Below are 21160 nucleotides of genomic sequence, written 5' to 3'. Positions count from 1 at the left end.
AAAGCTTAAATTCCCATCCCCATGGCCCCCATTTCTGCTTCCTCTGGAGCTGGATACTAAATAGCACCCCCCCTCCCCCTTCCCCCTCCCCCACGCACTCAGCGTGGATTTCTAGGCTGAAGACAAGGCAATGACATCGAATCCACAGAACTCTCCGGGTGAGAAGGGGTTGTCTCGACCGCCATGGAGGTGGTCGGCACTGAGAACCTTCGCTTCTAACGGGGGTGAATCACATCTTAGTCGTAAAGGAGGAGGAAGGCCGGCGCTGGGGGCTCACGCCCGCCATCCTAGCTATCCAGGAGGCTGAGGTCTGAGGACCACGGTTCGTAGCCAGCAGCAAAGTTCGTGAGACTATTATCACCAAAACACTACTCAGGAAAAGTGGCACGGGATGCTGTGCTTCAAGCGGCAGAGCAGCGGCTTTGAGCCAAAGCAGCCTGGGGAGAGAGCGCCCGGGCCAGACCAGCGGCACCGGCGGCACCACCACCACCACCACCGCCGCCGCCGCCGCCGCCACCACCACCACGCCACCACCATCACCACCACCACCACCACCACCACCACCACCACCACCGCCACCACCACCACCACCACCGCCACCACCACCACCACCACCACCACCACCACCACCACCATCACCACCACCACCACCACGCGAGTCAGACTGGCCCCGCCAGACCAAGGCCTTCCGCGGGCCGCTCCTGCCAGACACACCGCTCTCCAGGGTCCTTCCGTGGGGAGGCCCCAGGGCGGCCAGCCTCCTCCCTACCCCCCCCATCCTCCAGGGCCCCTCCAAATAAACAGGTGACATGGCATGAAACCTGCTCCTTGGGCCCATAGACCAAACACCCCGGCAGCTGCTGCTGCTGCCCGCCCCGGGGCCCACAGGGCTGGGACCCAGTGGAGTTCTCTCTCTAAGCCCCCCTCCCCCCCTGCAGCCGAGGGGACCGGGGTCCCCCTGGCCTTTCCCAGGACCCCTCCTCAAATGCCCCGCTCCACGGCCCTGGGCCAAAGGCGGCAACCTCTGGTCTTTGCCTCTGGCCCGTTCCTTCCCCAGCCGCTCAGAGAGGGCCGCGCCCCCGCGGCTTCCCCGCGCCCGACTCCGCCTAGCATCGGGGCTGGCCGCCCAGGCCGCAGTGGTCAGAACGCAGAGCCTCCGGTCCCCCCGAGGCCCCAGATCCTCCCGCGCTCCCCGAGCCCACCCCCGGGGACCCGACGCCTCGCTCTCGTCTACTCTGGGGCCACGCGCCCGCCAGGTGGCGGGCCACAGAAGCCCTGCGAGGGTCGAGGACGCGCTCAGGAGAACCCCGAAGTCCAGGGCCGGAGTGGGAGCTGAGGAGGACCCCGGGGGGGGCTCCCAGTAAGATCCCAGTAAGATGGGGCGCTCAGAATCCTCCCCCCTGCCCCCAGTTTTGCTCTTACCAAGCCGCGCAGTGGCCGCCAGCAGGACCAGCAGAGTCCCCAGCCCCATGCCTGGCCGGGGGGCGCGACAGGCCGGTGGAGGGCTGGAGGGTGGGCGAGGGAGGGACGCCCCGCGTCCAGCTCGGCGAGGTCAGAGGCGGCTGGACACTGTCCCTCTGCTCTGGCTGTTTGTCTCGTTTTCCTCTTCCTCCTCCTCCTCCTCCTCCTCCTCCTCCTCCTCCTCCTCCTCCTCCTCCTCGGCTTATCCTCTCCTTCCCCTTTTAGCTAGGCAAGGCAACCACAGGGTTTGGAAATCTTGGGTCTCTAGAAGAAAACAAAGCCGTGACCCTCGAGGGGAGGGGAGGGGGAGGGCGCGGGGCAGGGTCGGGCTGCCCGCCCGCGTGCGGAGACCTTCCGGATCCCGGGAGGGATCCCTCCCCAGGACAGGGCCCCGTGCGTGGGTCGTGTAGCGGGGGTCTCTCCAGCGACAAGGTGGCGTTGGCTGGGCCGGGGGGGATGAAGCGTGGCCGGGAGAGTCTGCTCCTCACGGGAAGAAGCTTCCGTGCGTGACACTGGCCGCGCGAGCACGCCGTCTACCCGCACCGCCGCCTCCGCCGCCGGCAGAAGCGCCCCCACCCCCCCCCCCCGGGGCACCGAAACCGGGACTGACGCGGAGGCCGCTTCGCTGGCGGCCCTGACGGGTCGCAAGGACGCGCAGATGCCCGCTAGGCTCCAGAGAGCGGGAGGAGAGCTGACGCCGCTGCCTTCATTTCGCATCGGTCTTCTTTGCCCTCGGACTCCGGGCCTGACGGCTGCTAATCAGTTGTCTGCTAAACACTGGTAACTCGAGGTTTGAATAGCCCCGTGGTTCAGGCCTCCCTCGTCACCCCTGGAGGGGACAGGCAAAAGGCATTTTGCTTTTACAACAGCTGTTCTGTATCCTGGAGCAGTTCTTGAAAGTCTCCATCCAGTCATTGTCCTAAACCCATAATCACCTGGGATCCAAGCACAGCGAGACTCGCAGGTGGATCCCCCCCCCGCCCCCACCCATGTTGTAACCTGAAACGGATGCAATCACTCCTTGATGGGAACCCAGACCAGCCCTCTGCAATCAGAAAGCAAATTGTCCCCTTGAGCGAGGGACAGTGAGGACGACTCTGCTCTGCGGCCGCTTCTGTGCAGCAGGTCTGGAAGAGCCAGACCGAGATCGTGATCAACCACCCCACAGTCTGACCAGGAGAACTTAATGATGCCCACCTGTCACCCTTACCCCAAACTAAACCAGCCAGGGTGCCAGTGGCTCACACCACCCATCCTAATGACTCAGAAGATGGAGGTCTGAGAGCCGGTAGCTCAGGCCTGTAATTCAACTCCTCAGGAGGCTGAGATCTGAGGATCCCAGCTTGAAGCCAGCCTGGCAGGAAAGCCCCCACGAGACTCTTATCTCCAATTAACCACTGAAAAACTGCAAGTGGAGCTGTGGCTCAAATTGGTAGAATACTGGCCTTGAGCTTGGGGCAGCGCCCAGCCCCTGACTTCGAGCCCCATGACAGACAGAAAGAAAAGAAAAACTCCAAAAGAGCCACAAAAGTAACCTAATACATACATTCAGTGAAGTTTCAGAATACAAGATAAATGCTAAAACTCAAATGTTTGTTCACACACTAACAATAACCCAAACGGGAAATTATGAAATGTAGCTGGGCACCAGTGGCTCAGGCCTGTGAGCCTAGCTACTCAGGAAACTGAGATCTGAGGATCATGGGTTAGAACTAGCCTAGGCACGAAAGCCCGAGTCTCTTAGCTCCAATGTAAAGAGCTACTAAAAAGCCAGAAATGGAGCTGTGGCTCAAGTGGTAGAGCACTAGCCTTGAGCAAACAGCTCAAGGACAGTACCCAGGCCCTGAGCTTAATTCCCAGGACTGGCACAAAAAGGAAGGAAGGAAGGAAGGAAGGAAGGAAAGAAGGGAGGGAGGGAGGAAGGAAAAGAGGGAGGGAAGACGATTTCAATTTGTAATAGCAATAGCATCAAAAAGAATAGAATACTTGGGAATGAATTTAGCTCATGAGGCATAAGGGTTGTATACTAAAAAAACACAAAACATGTGCAAGGCCCTGAGTTCCCAAACTCCATTACCAGGTTGAAAGAAATCATCCATAGAATAAAATGGAGAATCAAGAAGTAAACCCTCACAACTAAGGCCAACTGCATGGGTGCTAAGACCATTCAGTAATTGAGAAAGCATGTATTTTTTTAAACAAAATGTAACTATAAACCGGATGTCTAGATTACAGATAATGAAGCTGAATTCAAAATGAATCGATGACTACCTATGAAAGGTAAAACTATAAAACTCCTAGAGTAAAGAAGTTAACATTCATACCTTTCAACTAAAAAAGAAGGGGAGGTGGGGAGCCGAAGGGGAGGTGGGTGAGCCGAAGGTGAGGTGGGGGAGCCGAAGGTGAGGTGGGGGAGCCGAAGGGGAGGTGGGGAGCCGAAGGGGAGGTGGGGGAGCCGAAGGTGAGGTGGGGGAGCCGAAGGGGAGGTGGGGGAGCCGAAGGGGAGGTGGGGGAGCCGAAGGGGAGGTGGGGGAGCCGAAGGGGCGGTGGGAAGCCAGCCTAGGCCAGGGAAGAAGGGTGCCGGGTTTACAGACGGGCCCGGCGGGGCGCGAGTGACCACCAGGCCCTCGAGCCGCCCTCCCTGCCCCCGGCTCGCGTCCGGGACGTAGCTGCGGTTCCGGCTGCCTGGCTGCGCTTGAGGGGGCCTCACTTAGCCAGCCCGGCCTCCACCTCTCAGCCTCCCGGGGGCAAAGACCGCCCGGGCTCGGCTCGGAAATCCCCCCCGTCGCACCCCACCGTGTGAGGACGCCATCGTGGCGTCACCGTCGCCCTCCCCCGGGGGCGCTTCCATTCCCGCCCCCTCTCTCTAGGGTGGCCAGGCTGTCGTGAACGCCCTGGCCTGTGAATTCCTGGAGTGGAGGGGGAGGGACTGTCCCACGGGAGCAAGGCCGTCCACGGCGGCGCGTGGGAAGACAGGGCACCCAACATTCTTGCTGGTGCTCAGCACGGTTTCCCAAACTTCCCCAGGGGCAGGGGTGTAGCTCAGTGGGGGTGTGTAGTTCCTACTTCCCTAGCGTATGTGAGGCCCTGAGTCAGATCCCTACCATCACGCACACACACACGCACACACACACACGCGCACACACGCACACACACGCACACACACACGCACACACGCACACACGCACACACACACACACGCACACACACGCGCGCACACACACGAAAAGGCTGGAATCCCCTCAGGAGCCTGGAGCCTGGAGCCTGAGCCACAGAACAGTCAAGAGAGACTCCAGAGACAGTGAAGCAGCAAGAAGACAGGCTGGAAGGGAGACTCGATGGCGGAGCGGCAGTGAGCGGGAAAGCTTTCGCAGGGCGCGCGTGAGGTCCCGAGGTCCCGGTGGAAACGCACACCCGTTACCGCGCTGGCATTTCAAGGACGCCCGTCCTGGATTGTAAGGAGATAAGGGCGTGTCTTTCACGCTTACTGTCTGTCATGGTCAGTCTATAGATGCCCTTGGATCTGCTTTCTTTTTTGTCTCTTACTGATTCCTCAGGACAATTTCTACTCTGTCCTGTCCTACTCACGACCTGTCTGCCTTCCCCGCCTCCTCGGGCCGTGTTCTTCACGACACACGGATTTCCGCTTTGCACGGGGTCGCGTCGGCTGTCTTTGCACGCTGACTTCTGAGTCTTGCTCAGGAAGGCTGAGGACTTTGATTTCCTTTTCCATACCCTGGACCTCGCCCTCCCGAGGAAGCCCACTGTCTTCGCTACTTAGATGAGGAAAGGAAAGGTGGCGGAGGCCCCCAACCGGGAAGACGTAGAGGCCGAGTCGACTGTCGGGGCCTAGGCCTGGAAGAGTGTGGCCACTGCCTGCCACTGGGCGATGTGGCCAGTGCCAATCCCCGGGCCCCTCCCGCGCCCAGAGCCGGGGGCCCGGCTTGCCTCCCGGCCACTCCTCGTCCTGCCGCCTTCCCGGGGGCCCAGCACCGTGGACACGGCCCCAAGGGCTCCCGACGGCACCCCTCTCCAGGCCGTGACCCCCCCTCAGACCTCCAACACAGCTGCGGCTTACCGCCCAACAGGAGCGGAGGCGACGGGCACCTTCGGGGCCGGGGAGGGGGTGGGGGTGGGGAGAAAGGACCCAGGGCCGTGCCGCTGGAGCCTGACCACCTACCTGGCTCGGGGGTGCTGGATCCAGTGGTCCTGAGTGCTCATGGCCCGGAGCTCCCTGGAGGGCTGAGCCTCCAGGGAGAATCCCAAGACTCCAGCCTCAGCGCTGACCAATCAGGCCTGCTGGCGGGGGGGGGGGGGGCGGGGGGCGGGACTCTGTGGCGTGGCACGTTCCCCTGGAGATCCCTATCCCGACCGGCCTCTCTGCCCCGGTCAGCAAGCTCCGGGGAGCCCCGGGGACCCCGGGACCCCAGCTCGGTGGCGCCTTCCGCTGGTCTGGGTGCGATTCTCCCAGGGTCCCGATGCTAGGGACCGCTCTCTGGGGGAGGGAGCGTGGGTGAAGGAAGGAGGGCAAGCAGCCCCCCCACCCCCCGCGGGATCCGGGATGCCGCTCCTCTCACGACTTCTGTCCACCCACCTCCTCCAGGAAGCACCCCACGTGCTCCCCCACCCCGCCTGGCCCAGGCCCTGCCTGTGCATTCCAAGCCTACCGACCTCTTCCTCATTCCAGGACATTCCCTAGGAGGCAAGCCCCAGGGCGAGCTCCGAGTCAGGCAGCAGCGCGCGCTCCTGGCGGCTCCCGGCCCAGGCCACCAGGTGTGGTTACTGCCTGTTGTGTGGAAGGAGAAAGAAGCCCAGAGAAAGCCAGTCACGTTCCCATGCTTGGCCTATGCTTGTTCATATACCCGATGGCGTTGGGTCTAAGAATGAATGAGTTGATGAATGAATGCTATATGCCAAGGCCTATGAACCGAAAGGCAGTCTGCCCTCCCGAGGACAGTGTTGCAGGCAGTTAGCGTTTCCTCTCTCGCTCCCTTCTTCCTTTCCTTTCCTTTCCTTCCCCTTCCTTCCTTCCTTCCTTCCTTCCTTCCTTCCTTCCTTCCTTCCTTCCTTCCTTCCTTCCTTCGCTGCCTTTTTCCTTCCCTCCTTCCCTCCCCTCCCCCTCCTCTCCTACTGGCTCCTGCTTTCTTCTCCCTGCCCTCCCCTCCCTCCCCAGTCCTTCTCTTCTCCTCTCTCCTTTCCCCTTCCTTCTCTCTCTTCCATTTTATTCCTTCCTTCCTTCTTTTGTGTGTGTGTGTGTGTGTGTGTGTGTGTGTGTGTGTGTGTGTGTGTTTGGGATCAGCATAGTGAAGTAAGGGTCCCTGGAACTTTCCTGCCTGGGCTAGCTTTGAATCAGGTCCCCCAGTTCTCAGCCTCCTGAAGAACGAGCGTTTTCTGGGTGCTGGTGACGTGTTGGGAACCACGCTAAGCCCTCTCCACGACCCTGTCACGCACGCACAGGAGGCCCTCGCTTCGTGGGAACCGGGGCCTGGGGAGGTCAGGTCACGGCTGGTGTCTCGCTGATGGGAAGCAGGCGTCTGGCTGCAGAGCCCGCCCGATGACCACCCCGGGGCACACTGACCCGAGTCTCCCCGGCGGGGCGGAGACATGAGGGAGGCTGCCGGCGACCCCGTGGGTGACCCCGGGTGAGGAAGCCCCAGGGAATCTAACAGGAGGACCGGCAGGGCCCCACGCCTGACCTCACCCTCTCTGTGTCAGCAGAACTTGGGCGGGGTTTGCGCGTCAGCCCCAGGATTAGGAAACGCGTCTTGCGCGCGTGTTGGAGCCGCACGGCCGCTCAGGTGGCCGACAGCCGGCCCTCCGCTCCTGACCTCTCCGGGCCCCAGAGCGCGTCCTAGGGACCGTCCAGTCCACGCCCGGCCGCCCACCCCCTGAAGCCCCGGGAGCGGCGACGGGGTCCTCATGCCGGGAGCATCCTGGGAGCTTGGCAGCCGGTCGCGTCAGCCCTGGGACGGACACGTTCAAGTGCACCGCCTGGAGGAGCGAGGGTCCAGCGGGTCTCACGTGTGCGCGGAGGGACCATGGAGCCATGGCCCCCGGCCCCCAGGCCCCACGAGGCCGCTCTGTGAGGCAGCAGGGCCTGGGCCGCCTACAGGATCTACGCCCGCCGTACCCGGCCCTCTGTGCCTCCCTCCTGTGCCAAACACTGCTTCCAGATCCCGTGTGCACACCGCGCTCCTCGCTTCCAGATCCCGTGTGCTCCTCGCTTCCGGATCCCGTGTGCACACCGCCCTCCTCGCTTCCAGATCCCGTGTGCACACCGCGCTCCTCGCTTCCGGATCCCGTGCGCGCACCGCGCTCCTCGCTTCCGGATCCCGTGTGCGCACCGCGCTCCTCGCTTCCGGATCCCGTGTGCTCCTCGCTTCCGGATCCCGTGTGCGCACCGCGCTCCTCGCTTCCAGATCCCGTGTGCTCCTCGCTTCCGGATCCCGTGTGCACACCGCCCTCCTCGCTTCCAGATCCCGTGTGCTCCTCGCTTCCGGATCCCGTGTGCGCACCGCCCTCCTCGCTTCCAGATCCCGTGTGCACACCGCGCTCCTCGCTTCCAGATCCCGTGTGCTCCTCGCTTCCGGATCCCGTGTGCACACCGCCCTCCTCGCTTCCAGATCCCGTGTGCTCCTCGCTTCCGGATCCCGTGTGCACACCGCCCTCCTCGCTTCCAGATCCCGTGTGCACACCGCCCTCCTCGCTTCCGGATCCCGTGTGCGCACCGCCCTCCTCGCTTCCAGATCCCGTGTGCACACCGCGCTCCTCGCTTCCAGATCCCGTGTGCGCACCGCCCTCCTCGCTTCCAGATCCCGTGTGCGCACCGCCCTCCTCGCTTCCGGATCCCGTGTGCGCACCGCGCTCCTCGCTTCCAGATCCCGTGTGCTCCTCGCTTCCGGATCCCGTGTGCACACCGCCCTCCTCGCTTCCAGATCCCGTGTGCACACCGCGCTCCTCGCTTCCGGATCCCGTGCGCGCACCGCGCTCCTCGCTTCCGGATCCCGTGTGCGCACCGCGCTCCTCGCTTCCGGATCCCGTGTGCTCCTCGCTTCCGGATCCCGTGTGCGCACCGCGCTCCTCGCTTCCAGATCCCGTGTGCTCCTCGCTTCCAGATCCCGTGTGCACACCGCCCTCCTCGCTTCCAGATCCCGTGTGCTCCTCGCTTCCGGATCCCGTGTGCGCACCGCCCTCCTCGCTTCCAGATCCCGTGTGCACACCGCGCTCCTCGCTTCCAGATCCCGTGTGCTCCTCGCTTCCGGATCCCGTGTGCACACCGCCCTCCTCGCTTCCAGATCCCGTGTGCTCCTCGCTTCCGGATCCCGTGTGCACACCGCCCTCCTCGCTTCCAGATCCCGTGTGCACACCGCCCTCCTCGCTTCCGGATCCCGTGTGCGCACCGCCCTCCTCGCTTCCAGATCCCGTGTGCACACCGCGCTCCTCGCTTCCAGATCCCGTGTGCGCACCGCCCTCCTCGCTTCCAGATCCCGTGTGCGCACCGCCCTCCTCGCTTCCGGATCCCGTGTGCTCCTCGCTTCCAGATCCCGTGTGCACACCGCGCTCCTCGCTTCCAGATCCCGTGTGCTCCTCGCTTCCGGATCCCGTGTGCACACCGCCCTCCTCGCTTCCAGATCCCGTGTGCTCCTCGCTTCCGGATCCCGTGTGCACACCGCCCTCCTCGCTTCCAGATCCCGTGTGCACACCGCCCTCCTCGCTTCCGGATCCCGTGTGCGCACCGCCCTCCTCGCTTCCAGATCCCGTGTGCGCACCGCGCTCCTCGCTTCCGGATCCCGTGTGCGCACCGCGCCCCTCGCTTCCGGATCCCGTGTGCGCACCGCGCCCCTCGCTTCCGGATCCCGTGTGCGCACCGCGCCCCTCGCTTCCGGATCCCGTGTGCGCACCGCCCTCCTCGCTTCCGGATCCCGTGTGCGCACCGCGCTCCTCGCTTCCAGATCCCGTGTGCACACCGCGCTCCTCGCTTCCAGATCCCGTGTGCTCCTCGCTTCCGGATCCCGTGTGCACACCGCCCTCCTCGCTTCCAGATCCCGTGTGCTCCTCGCTTCCGGATCCCGTGTGCACACCGCCCTCCTCGCTTCCAGATCCCGTGTGCACACCGCCCTCCTCGCTTCCGGATCCCGTGTGCGCACCGCCCTCCTCGCTTCCAGATCCCGTGTGCACACCGCGCTCCTCGCTTCCAGATCCCGTGTGCGCACCGCCCTCCTCGCTTCCAGATCCCGTGTGCGCACCGCCCTCCTCGCTTCCGGATCCCGTGTGCGCACCGCGCTCCTCGCTTCCAGATCCCGTGTGCTCCTCGCTTCCGGATCCCGTGTGCACACCGCCCTCCTCGCTTCCAGATCCCGTGTGCACACCGCGCTCCTCGCTTCCGGATCCCGTGCGCGCACCGCGCTCCTCGCTTCCGGATCCCGTGTGCGCACCGCGCTCCTCGCTTCCGGATCCCGTGTGCTCCTCGCTTCCGGATCCCGTGTGCGCACCGCGCTCCTCGCTTCCAGATCCCGTGTGCTCCTCGCTTCCAGATCCCGTGTGCACACCGCCCTCCTCGCTTCCAGATCCCGTGTGCTCCTCGCTTCCGGATCCCGTGTGCGCACCGCCCTCCTCGCTTCCAGATCCCGTGTGCACACCGCGCTCCTCGCTTCCAGATCCCGTGTGCTCCTCGCTTCCGGATCCCGTGTGCACACCGCCCTCCTCGCTTCCAGATCCCGTGTGCTCCTCGCTTCCGGATCCCGTGTGCACACCGCCCTCCTCGCTTCCAGATCCCGTGTGCACACCGCCCTCCTCGCTTCCGGATCCCGTGTGCGCACCGCCCTCCTCGCTTCCAGATCCCGTGTGCACACCGCGCTCCTCGCTTCCAGATCCCGTGTGCGCACCGCCCTCCTCGCTTCCAGATCCCGTGTGCGCACCGCCCTCCTCGCTTCCGGATCCCGTGTGCTCCTCGCTTCCAGATCCCGTGTGCACACCGCGCTCCTCGCTTCCAGATCCCGTGTGCTCCTCGCTTCCGGATCCCGTGTGCACACCGCCCTCCTCGCTTCCAGATCCCGTGTGCTCCTCGCTTCCGGATCCCGTGTGCACACCGCCCTCCTCGCTTCCAGATCCCGTGTGCACACCGCCCTCCTCGCTTCCGGATCCCGTGTGCGCACCGCCCTCCTCGCTTCCAGATCCCGTGTGCGCACCGCGCTCCTCGCTTCCGGATCCCGTGTGCGCACCGCGCCCCTCGCTTCCGGATCCCGTGTGCGCACCGCGCCCCTCGCTTCCGGATCCCGTGTGCGCACCGCGCCCCTCGCTTCCGGATCCCGTGTGCGCACCGCCCTCCTCGCTTCCGGATCCCGTGTGCGCACCGCGCTCCTCGCTTCCGGATCCCGTGTGCACACCGCCCTCCTCGCTTCCGGATCCCGTGTGCACACCGCGCTCCTCGCTTCCGGATCCCGTGTGCGCACCGCGCTCCTCGCTTCCGGATCCCGTGTGCACACCGCGCTCCTCGCTTCCAGATCCCACGCGCTCCTCGCTTCCAGATCCCGTGTGCACACCGCGCTCCTCGCTTCCGGATCCCGTGTGCACACCGCGCTCCTCGCTTCCGGATCCCGTGTGCACACCGCGCTCCTCGCTTCCAGATCCCGTGTGCGCACCGCGCTCCTCGCTTCCAGATCCCACGCGCTCCTCGCTTCCAGATCCCGTGTGCACACCGCGCTCCTCGCTTCAGGATCCCGTGTGCACACCGCGCTCCTCGCTTCCGGATCCCGTGTGCACACCGCGCTCCTCGCTTCCGGATCCCGTGTGCACACCGCGCTCCTCGCTTCCGGATCCCGTGTGCACACCGCGCTCCTCGCTTCCGGATCCCGTGTGCACACCGCACTCCTCGCTTCCACATCCCGTGTGCACACCGCGCTCCTCGCTTCCAGATCCCATGTGCGCACCGCCCTCCTCGCTTCCAGATCCCGTGTGCGCACCGCGCTCCTCGCTTCCAGATCCCGTGTGCACACCACGCTCCTCGCTTCCAGATCCCGTGTGCACACCACGCTCCTCGCTTCCAGATCCCGTGTGCACACCACGCTCCTCGCTTCCAGATCCCGTGTGCTCACCGCCCTCCTCGCTTCCGGATCCCGTGTGCACACCGCCCTCCTCGCTTCCAGATCCCGTGTGCACACCGCGCTCCTCGCTTCCGGATCCCGTGTGCGCACCGCGCTCCTCGCTTCCAGATCCCACGCGCTCCTCGCTTCCAGATCCCGTGTGCACACCGCGCTCCTCGCTTCCGGATCCCGTGTGCACACCGCCCTCCTCGCTTCCGGATCCCGTGTGCACACCGCACTCCTCGCTTCCAGATCCCACGCGCTCCTCGCTTCCAGATCCCGTGTGCTCACCGCGCTCCTCGCTTCCAGATCCCGTGTGCACACCGCGCTCCTCGCTTCCAGATCCCGTGTGCACACCGCGCTCCTCGCTTCCGGATCCCGTGTGCACACCGCCCTCCTCGCTTCCAGATCCCGTGTGCACACCGCGCTCCTCGCTTCCAGATCCCGTGTGCACACCGCGCTCCTCGCTTCCGGATCCCGTGCGCGCACCGCGCTCCTCGCTTCCGGATCCCGTGTGCTCCTCGCTTCCGGATCCCGTGTGCACACCGCGCTCCTCGCTTCCAGATCCCACGCGCTCCTCGCTTCCAGATCCCGTGTGCACACCGCGCTCCTCGCTTCCGGATCCCGTGTGCACACCGCGCTCCTCGCTTCCGGATCCCGTGTGCACACCGCGCTCCTCGCTTCCGGATCCCGTGTGCGCACCGTGCTCCTCGCTTCCGGATCCCGTGTGCACACCGCCCTCCTCGCTTCCAGATCCCGTGTGCTCCTCGCTTCCGGATCCCGTGTGCACACCGCCCTCCTCGCTTCCAGATCCCGTGTGCACACCGCCCTCCTCGCTTCCGGATCCCGTGTGCGCACCGCCCTCCTCGCTTCCAGATCCCGTGTGCACACCGCGCTCCTCGCTTCCAGATCCCGTGTGCGCACCGCCCTCCTCGCTTCCAGATCCCGTGTGCGCACCGCCCTCCTCGCTTCCGGATCCCGTGTGCGCACCGCGCTCCTCGCTTCCAGATCCCGTGTGCTCCTCGCTTCCGGATCCCGTGTGCACACCGCCCTCCTCGCTTCCAGATCCCGTGTGCACACCGCGCTCCTCGCTTCCGGATCCCGTGCGCGCACCGCGCTCCTCGCTTCCGGATCCCGTGTGCGCACCGCGCTCCTCGCTTCCGGATCCCGTGTGCTCCTCGCTTCCGGATCCCGTGTGCGCACCGCGCTCCTCGCTTCCAGATCCCGTGTGCTCCTCGCTTCCAGATCCCGTGTGCACACCGCCCTCCTCGCTTCCAGATCCCGTGTGCTCCTCGCTTCCGGATCCCGTGTGCGCACCGCCCTCCTCGCTTCCAGATCCCGTGTGCACACCGCGCTCCTCGCTTCCAGATCCCGTGTGCTCCTCGCTTCCGGATCCCGTGTGCACACCGCCCTCCTCGCTTCCAGATCCCGTGTGCTCCTCGCTTCCGGATCCCGTGTGCACACCGCCCTCCTCGCTTCCAGATCCCGTGTGCACACCGCCCTCCTCGCTTCCGGATCCCGTGTGCGCACCGCCCTCCTCGCTTCCAGATCCCGTGTGCACACCGCGCTCCTCGCTTCCAGATCCCGTGTGCGCACCGCCCTCCTCGCTTCCAGATCCCGTGTGCGCACCGCCCTCCTCGCTTCCGGATCCCGTGTGCTCCTCGCTTCCAGATCCCGTGTGCACACCGCGCTCCTCGCTTCCAGATCCCGTGTGCTCCTCGCTTCCGGATCCCGTGTGCACACCGCCCTCCTCGCTTCCAGATCCCGTGTGCTCCTCGCTTCCGGATCCCGTGTGCACACCGCCCTCCTCGCTTCCAGATCCCGTGTGCACACCGCCCTCCTCGCTTCCGGATCCCGTGTGCGCACCGCCCTCCTCGCTTCCAGATCCCGTGTGCGCACCGCGCTCCTCGCTTCCGGATCCCGTGTGCGCACCGCGCCCCTCGCTTCCGGATCCCGTGTGCGCACCGCGCCCCTCGCTTCCGGATCCCGTGTGCGCACCGCGCCCCTCGCTTCCGGATCCCGTGTGCGCACCGCCCTCCTCGCTTCCGGATCCCGTGTGCGCACCGCGCTCCTCGCTTCCGGATCCCGTGTGCACACCGCCCTCCTCGCTTCCGGATCCCGTGTGCACACCGCGCTCCTCGCTTCCGGATCCCGTGTGCGCACCGCGCTCCTCGCTTCCGGATCCCGTGTGCACACCGCGCTCCTCGCTTCCAGATCCCACGCGCTCCTCGCTTCCAGATCCCGTGTGCACACCGCGCTCCTCGCTTCCGGATCCCGTGTGCACACCGCGCTCCTCGCTTCCGGATCCCGTGTGCACACCGCGCTCCTCGCTTCCAGATCCCGTGTGCGCACCGCGCTCCTCGCTTCCAGATCCCACGCGCTCCTCGCTTCCAGATCCCGTGTGCACACCGCGCTCCTCGCTTCAGGATCCCGTGTGCACACCGCGCTCCTCGCTTCCGGATCCCGTGTGCACACCGCGCTCCTCGCTTCCGGATCCCGTGTGCACACCGCGCTCCTCGCTTCCGGATCCCGTGTGCACACCGCGCTCCTCGCTTCCGGATCCCGTGTGCACACCGCACTCCTCGCTTCCACATCCCGTGTGCACACCGCGCTCCTCGCTTCCAGATCCCATGTGCGCACCGCCCTCCTCGCTTCCAGATCCCGTGTGCGCACCGCGCTCCTCGCTTCCAGATCCCGTGTGCACACCACGCTCCTCGCTTCCAGATCCCGTGTGCACACCACGCTCCTCGCTTCCAGATCCCGTGTGCACACCACGCTCCTCGCTTCCAGATCCCGTGTGCTCACCGCCCTCCTCGCTTCCGGATCCCGTGTGCACACCGCCCTCCTCGCTTCCAGATCCCGTGTGCACACCGCGCTCCTCGCTTCCGGATCCCGTGTGCGCACCGCGCTCCTCGCTTCCAGATCCCACGCGCTCCTCGCTTCCAGATCCCGTGTGCACACCGCGCTCCTCGCTTCCGGATCCCGTGTGCACACCGCCCTCCTCGCTTCCGGATCCCGTGTGCACACCGCACTCCTCGCTTCCAGATCCCACGCGCTCCTCGCTTCCAGATCCCGTGTGCTCACCGCGCTCCTCGCTTCCAGATCCCGTGTGCACACCGCGCTCCTCGCTTCCAGATCCCGTGTGCACACCGCGCTCCTCGCTTCCGGATCCCGTGTGCACACCGCCCTCCTCGCTTCCAGATCCCGTGTGCACACCGCGCTCCTCGCTTCCAGATCCCGTGTGCACACCGCGCTCCTCGCTTCCGGATCCCGTGCGCGCACCGCGCTCCTCGCTTCCGGATCCCGTGTGCTCCTCGCTTCCGGATCCCGTGTGCACACCGCGCTCCTCGCTTCCAGATCCCACGCGCTCCTCGCTTCCAGATCCCGTGTGCACACCGCGCTCCTCGCTTCCGGATCCCGTGTGCACACCGCGCTCCTCGCTTCCGGATCCCGTGTGCACACCGCCCTCCTCGCTTCCGGATCCCGTGTGCACACCGCACTCCTCGCTTCCAGATCCCACGCGCTCCTCGCTTCCAGATCCCGTGTGCTCACCGCGCTCCTCGCTTCCAGATCCCGTGTGCACACCGCGCTCCTCGCTTCCAGATCCCGTGTGCACACCGCGCTCCTCGCTTCCGGATCCCGTGTGCACACCGCCCTCCTCGCTTCCAGATCCCGTGTGCACACCGCGCTCCTCGCTTCCAGATCCCGTGTGCACACCGCGCTCCTCGCTTCCGGATCCCGTGCGCGCACCGCGCTCCTCGCTTCCGGATCCCGTGTGCTCCTCGCTTCCGGATCCCGTGTGCACACCGCGCTCCTCGCTTCCAGATCCCACGCGCTCCTCGCTTCCAGATCCCGTGTGCACACCGCCCTCCTCGCTTCCAGATCCCACGCGCTCCTCGCTTCCGGATCCCGTGTGCGCACCGTGCTCCTCGCTTCCGGATCCCGTGTGCACACCGCGCTCCTCGCTTCCAGATCCCGTGTGCACACCGCGCTCCTCGCTTCCAGATCCCGTGTGCACACCGCGCTCCTCGCTTCCAGATCCCGTGTGCACACCGCCCTCCTCGCTTCCAGATCCCGTGTGCGCACCGCGCTCCTCGCTTCCGGATCCCGTGTGCACACCGCCCTCCTCGCTTCCACATCCCGTGTGCACACCGCGCTCCTCGCTTCCAGATCCCATGCGCTCCTCGCTTCCAGATCCCGTGTGCACACCGCGCTCCTCGCTTCCAGATCCCAAGCACCGCGCTCCTCGCTTCCAGATCCCGTGTGCTCCTCGCTTCCAGATCCCGTGTGCTCCTCGCTTCCAGATCCCGTGTGCACACCGCGCTCCTCGCTTCCGGATCCCGTGTGCGCACCCGCGCTCCTCGCTTCCAGATCCCGTGTGCGCACCGCGCTCCTCGCTTCCGGATCCCGTGTGCGCACCGCGCTCCTCGCTTCCGGATCCCGTGTGCACACCGCCCTCCTCGCTTCCGGATCCCGTGTGCACACCGCGCTCCTCGCTTCCAGATCCCGTGTGCACACCGCGCTCCTCGCTTCCGGATCCCGTGTGCGCACCGTGCTCCTCGCTTCCAGATCCCGAGCACCGTGCTCCTCCTTCCCGTCCTGTGTTCCCGTCTCCTTCCGGGCGAGGCTGATGCTCCCTCCTCTTGTTCCTGGCCCCCGCTCCTGTCCCTGGGGTCCCTTCTCACTCTCGTCATAAACACGGCTGTGAACATGATCATTGCCACAGCGCAGGTGTGATCCCCCGTCCCGAGACTAGCAGGGTCTCCTTGGCAGGACCTACCACCCTCCTGCTCTTTACACCTTCGCGCGCGTGTCTGTGTGTGCGTGTGTGTGCATCTGCACGTCCTGGGGAGCTTGGACTTAGGGCCTAGGAGCCGTCTTTGATCGTTTTGCTCAAGGCGAGCGCCCGGCCGCTCGAGCTACAGCTCCACTCCCAGCGTTTTGGCGGATGACTGGAGCTAAGAGTCTTAGGAACGTTCCTGCCTGGGCCGGTCTTGAACCACGACCCCAGCCCCCCGAGTAGTTAGGGTTACGGGCACAAGCCGCCAGCGCCCAGCTGTTTTACACTTGGCCATTCGCTCCGAATGGGCGCCCAGTCACGGCCCGGTGCAGGCCGCGCACCTTCAGCCGGCCCGCGGGGAGGACGTGCTCTGTGCCGGGCCCAGGGGGAGCGGGCGGGCGTGCCGTCCTCCGGAGCCCGTGGGGGGAGGGGGGGCTCCATCTGAGCCGAGGAGAAGATGAGGGGGGCGGCCAGGGAGCGGGAGCCCTGCCAGGGGGAGGGGGGCTCCATCTGAGCCGAGGAGAAGATGAGGGGGGCGGCCAGGGAGCGGGGAAGGGGACCCACACCACGCGGTTAAGGCCGGGCAGCAGGAGGGCGGAGGCAGCTGGGCGCCCGTGGCTCACGTTGGTCATCCCAGCTACCTAGGAGGCTGAGAGCTGAGGATCCCGGTTCAAAGACAGCTCTGGCAGAAAAGTCCCTGAGACTCTGATCTCAAATTAACAAGAAAAAAAATCTGGAATTGGAACAACAACAGTAATAATGGCACAGTCATCAGAGATGAAGGGGCCTCCCTGAAATCACGCCAAGGATTGGGAAGGGAAATCACTCCCAGCGAAGCAGTCGGGAAGGCTTCCTGGAGGAGGCGGCTTGCGCTCAGGGCAGAGCTGCCACGGGACCAGGCTTCCCCACTGAGGAGGTGCGGAGGTCTTAAAGCTCCTGGTCTAGGGGGGCAGATTGGGGCAGGCGGCCCAGAGGTCGGGATCGGGTGAGGGAGGACTCTGCGGAGCGTGTGAAGACTCCTCTGGGCGAGGGAGGACTCTGCGGAGCGTGTGAAGACTCCTCTGGGCGAGGGAGGACTCTGCGGAGCGTGTGAAGACTCCTCTGGGCGAGGGAGGACTCTGCGGAGCGTGTGAAGACTCCTCTGGGCCGCTGGGAGTCACGGCCCTGTGTGAGCAGGGAGCACGTCTCCGGCGAGGAGAGACCAGCTGGTGGACATGGAAACTTCCAGCTCGTCCCCCCCGAGGGGCAGCGAGGGCTGTGAGCGCTCTGATTTTCCAAGTGCCATGCGACTTCCTCCTGTTTCTAGTTCCTTGCGGTGATTACCACAGTTCCTAAAATCGGAACGCGATGGTGGGGGCTCTCTCTAGTCAGGGGCGCTGGCCGGAGGCAGCCTGCTGCGTCCCTGTCGGGGGGGGTGGCGCCCTTGGGGGGGTGCAGGTAGCTTTCGGGGAGCACAGACATACCAAGGGATGCGGGGGGGGGGAGGGGGGACAGGGACCCGATCTGGCTCATGTCTCTCACTTGGCGCTTCTCCTCCACTGGCCCTCTGGAGCCGTGACGCTTGAGCCCCAGCCCCGCTTCCGGCTTTTTGGTGGCTCCTCGTGGGCTTTCCCGCCCGGGCTGGCTTGCAGAGGGAGCCTCAGATCTCAGCCTCTGGGCTCGCTAGGGTGACAGGCGTCAGCCGCCAGCGCCCAAGCCTAGGGGCAGGTTTGATTCGGAGCTGTAGGACTGTTTTGCAGCCCCAAATCAGCCCCCACACTCCACCTCAAGGAGGAGGTCTTTAAGGGGCCACATCCCAAGCAGGCTGCCAGCACCCCAAACCTCAGGGTCAGCCCGCTGTCTCTGTGACTGCAGACTCGGCACGAGGCTCTGGGCCTGCCCGCCCCGGGGCAGATCTGCCCTGGGTGTCAGCTCCATGCAGAGTAGCTGAGTAAGGGCGACAGATGTGTGGAATATCACTGTGGTCCAAAAGACAAAGCACACACACAAAGGGAAGGTTCCCCCCCCGCCCCCCTGTATTATGTGTTCGAGCAATGGATTCCTTGAACTCTCACTTGGCTTTTTCGCTCAAGGATAGCGCTCGATCGCTTCAACCGAATCGACACTTCTGGCTTTTTGCTGGTTAACTGGACGCAAGAGGCTCATGGACTTTCCTGCCCCAGCCGGCTTCAAAATGCCACCCTCTGACCTCCGCCTCTGGAGTCGATGGGACTATAGGCCTCACCCGTGCCCCGCTGAGCAATGGATTCCTACACCACAGCAGGGCTTTGCACATCAAAAAGCAAACGTCGGCGTTACAGAGGCAGGCCACGTGCCCAGTGCCAGTGGGTGGTGCGGTAACCCCCGCTACTTGAGAGGGGGAGGGCGGATGTGAGGCCGGCCGGGCGGACTGTGAGTGGGGCGCGCGGTCAGAGCTGCCCTGTCCCGTGGGGGACGCTCGGCCTGGGGGGACGCACCCGTGGTCCCCACTCGGACAGGAAGCCCAAAACAGGCAGCTCGGAGACCGTGTCGCTCTCAAAATAACCAGCACCCAGAGGGCCTAGCGGCGTGGCCCCGCCGCAGTCCACGCCTGCCCTGAAGTTCAAACCCCAGTCCTGCCCAAAATAAAAGTTAAACGCTGGGCAATAAGCTCCAATGAAAGAGGCCTTGTGCGGACTCAGACGGGGCGGGGGTGGGGGCGGGGTGGGGGCCGGGGGGGCCCCAGCAGCCACTAACTGCCCTTCCACCTTTCCCTCTTTTTCCAGGAACGGGAAGCCCCGGTGGGGCGGCGGAAGAATTGCGCTGTCTAAGCGGCTCATCGGTCTGGGAGGAACATTCTGCCTCACCCTTTTTCCCAGGCTGGCCTGGGAAGTGGGGGGCTGACAGAAACCGACCTGGGGTGACCTAGACCCCCCCCCCGCGTCCCCTCTAAGCTATTCCTGACTGTTTTTACCTAGCCCCAACATTCCTGGGGCTCTTCCCCTCTCTCAGTCCAGCCCTTTCCGACTCTTCCTCTCGGGGACGCGCAACCCCAGCCAGAGCTGGAGTCGGGAGACAGGAGTTCAATCCCAGGCGTCGGAAGCCTGGCCCGTCTGCCCCCGGGTGTCGGGCTCCCGGGCCACCGGTGCCACGTTGTCAAGTGGCCTTGAGACGTGGCTTTGGCACCTCCTCTCGCGCCCGTGTCGCGCCCTGGGTTCGCAGGGCTGACGGGGCGGGGGGAGGAGGGGGGGCGTGTGTGCCGGCTCTGGGCAGCCCCCGTGTGCCCATTTGGTGTGTGGCGGCAGGCGTGTGTTGTGGCCTCGTTCCCCACGTTTCCTGTGGGGAAGCCGGGGTCTGAGGCGGTGATTCGCCCCGGGTCCCCAGGGCAGGCGGAGGCGGCGGGCACCCCCGTCTCCGCACCCCCGTCTCCACGCGGAGGTCGCTCCCGATGGACGGCCAGCACGCAGCGGGCCGGCGGAGCCCCCAAGTGGGGCGGCAGCGGGGTCTGCACGCACCGTCCAGCCGCCGTCCGCCCCCGCTCCCCGCCCCTCCTCCCTGCCCCTCCTCCCCGCTCTTCGCACTTCTTGGGTGCCCTGTCTGCCCAGTCACCCTCGGATCCCAACCCCTTGTCACCTGGACCTGGGATCCGGGCTCGGCCGGGCGCCTCTCACCAGCTCCCCAACCTCTGCGAGGCCACGGGCAGAGTGGAGCGTGGAGGGAGGGCGGGGGGGGGGGCGGGGGGGGCAGGGCGCCCCGGCTTAGAGGCCTAAGCCAAAGCACATGGCTGGGTGGCAGAGGGGGCCGGAGGGACTTAACTCCCCAGCACCGGGAGCTGAACGGCCAGGAGCAAGCCGGGCTCTGCGCCGCGGGAAAAGGCGAGAAAACGCCCCCCCCCGCCCCCCCCACCCCCGGAACTCCAGCCCCCAGGGCCCCAGGGCCACGGGCGAGCGACGGGAAGTGAAAACCCCCGTCTGGGACTGATGTCTGTGCCCGCCCCGCCCCCACCGGCCCCCGACGAGGAACCCCAAACCCACAGACGCCCGCAGAGCCACACGGAGGAGCACCGAGTTTAATAGCCAACCCTTCCCCTTGACAAAAAGCAAATGCACAGATAGGAAACGTAGCGTACAAAATGGCGCCCCCGCTGCGTAGACGGGAGTCACCGCCAGCTCCAAGAAGCCTGTGAACCCAGCGGTTCTGTCTTTGGTACCGTGGGGCGGAGCCCTCTCCACCCACCGGGCCCCGTGGGACGCGGGGGGGCGGGGGGCGATGCCAGTGAGGGATGGGGGTGTGCAGAAGGCCGTCCGTCCTCCCTCCCCCTTCCCACCTTCTCCGCTGGAGCCCTTCAACTGCTCTGCGGGGAGCCCGGGGCACCGGGCCCGGCGGAACCAGACGCTGCGGGGTGCCGTCCCTGGGGGAGCAAGTGGCGGTTGAGACGGCAACCCCAGGGTGCTGGTGTCTCAGCCCCCTATTTCGGGGTGCCCACCCTTCCTAGGACATGGTTGTCCTCGCGGTCCGGTGTCCGGGGGGGTCGGGGCGTGGCGCGCTGCCGAGGCCGTGGGGGTGGCCCGGCCCGGGGGCGCTGCCGAGGGGTGTCGGGGTCCCCTGCGGCCCGGGCAGCTGCCGGGGGGTCCCCCCACCTCAAGTCCAGCCGGTGCGCGGGGGGCCCGGGGCAGCGGCCCGGCTCCCGAGTCCCCGGCGTGGCGCTGGCGTGGACGGGGCTCCTCCCCGCCCAGCGGGCCCCGCAGAGCCGCCGGGGGCCCTCGGGCCTCGCTTCGTTGGGGGGAGGGCGCAACCCTCCGGAATATTCTAGAGCACCGGCGAGGGCGGGGCACTCGACGTTCATGGGTCCACCTTGCTAACTGTTCGCAGGAGGAAG

General features: G+C 65.7%; 1 protein-coding gene across 1 annotated transcript in view; it reads left to right on the top strand.

Moving 5' to 3' along the window:
• The window catches only part of LOC125340172 (basic proline-rich protein-like), a 22006-nt gene extending 1291 nt beyond the window's left edge, over positions 1 to 20715 (top strand). The window contains exons 3-10 of the mRNA XM_048331618.1: positions 939 to 1325; positions 5243 to 5755; positions 5855 to 5917; positions 6065 to 6234; positions 19068 to 19082; positions 19294 to 19426; positions 19666 to 19985; positions 20434 to 20715. Coding sequence (XP_048187575.1) covers positions 939 to 1325; positions 5243 to 5755; positions 5855 to 5917; positions 6065 to 6234; positions 19068 to 19082; positions 19294 to 19426; positions 19666 to 19985; positions 20434 to 20715 — 1883 coding nt within the window. The remainder of the gene's footprint in view (positions 1 to 938; positions 1326 to 5242; positions 5756 to 5854; positions 5918 to 6064; positions 6235 to 19067; positions 19083 to 19293; positions 19427 to 19665; positions 19986 to 20433) is intronic.
• Positions 20716 to 21160: the final 445 nt, after the last annotated feature.

This window comes from Perognathus longimembris, chromosome 22 (genome assembly GCF_023159225.1).
Source record: "Perognathus longimembris pacificus isolate PPM17 chromosome 22, ASM2315922v1, whole genome shotgun sequence".
In the NCBI taxonomy this organism is placed as follows: Eukaryota; Metazoa; Chordata; class Mammalia; order Rodentia; family Heteromyidae; genus Perognathus; species Perognathus longimembris.
This window is presented reverse-complemented; position numbering and strand designations above follow the sequence as displayed.